The 912-nt window shown below is 37.7% G+C and overlaps 1 protein-coding gene across 1 annotated transcript; it reads left to right on the top strand.

Moving 5' to 3' along the window:
- The first annotated feature begins 357 nt into the window (after positions 1-357).
- On the top strand, positions 358-681 carry LOC109205266 (ATP-dependent DNA helicase pif1-like). The gene has a single exon (XM_019367953.1). The coding sequence runs from the start codon at positions 358-360 to the stop codon at positions 679-681; it is 324 nt and encodes a 107-aa protein (XP_019223498.1).
- Positions 682-912: the final 231 nt, after the last annotated feature.

Raw genomic sequence — 912 nt, 5'->3', positions numbered from 1 at the left:
AGTCATTGCAGTGATATAACATACTTACAACAAAGAGGAATTCTTGCTCCCACTCCTGACATGGTTGAATCTATTAACGAACACATGGTTTCACTAAACCAAAGTCAACCAAAAATATATTGAGTTCCGATACAATCTGTATTCAGACGATGCTTTTATAGGTTTGGAACACGTACATACACATGAATTGCTAAACACCATTAAGTGTTCTGGAATTCCAAATCATGCTATCAAGTGGGTGTCCCAGTGATGTTATTGAGAAATATAGACCAATCTTCAGGGCTATATAACGAAACAAGATTAATCATCACTAGACTTGGAAATCTGGTTATCGAAACAAAGTATTTATCGGGAAATATGGCTGGACAAAAGGTGTTCATTCCGAGAATGTCGTTGACTCCATCTGATGCAAGAATGCTTTTAAGTTCTAGTGAAGACAATTTTTCAATAGTTGTATCTTTTGCCATGACTATAAACAAAAGTCAAGGACAATCCTTATCTCATATTGGGTCATATTTGAAGAAACCAATCTTCACACATGGGCAGCTTTATGTTTCTCTATCACGGGTTACAAACAGAAAGGGATTAAAGATTTTGGTTTATGCTGATGATGGAGAAATTTCAAATGAAGCAACAAATGTAGTTTACAAAGAAGTTTTCTGTAAGTTACTTGGAGAATGAAAGCAAATCTGATATGAATATCGAGCAAGCCAAGCGATGCTCCAAGAATACCATCACGCGCGCACCGACCTCCGAACAACTCAAAACTAGCCAAAAGTAACTCAAATACATCAAATAAAGCCCAAGGAAGCAATTCCAAATGATAAAGATCGAATCGTTAATCAAAACCCAAAGCCGACCAAAAGTCACACTCGGGGCGCGCCTCGGAACCCGACAAAACTCATAAATCCG

This window comes from Nicotiana attenuata, unplaced genomic scaffold (genome assembly GCF_001879085.1).
Source record: "Nicotiana attenuata strain UT unplaced genomic scaffold, NIATTr2, whole genome shotgun sequence".
In the NCBI taxonomy this organism is placed as follows: domain Eukaryota; kingdom Viridiplantae; phylum Streptophyta; class Magnoliopsida; order Solanales; family Solanaceae; genus Nicotiana; species Nicotiana attenuata.
Note: the sequence above shows the minus strand (reverse complement) of the source record. Positions and strands in the feature narration are given on the sequence as shown.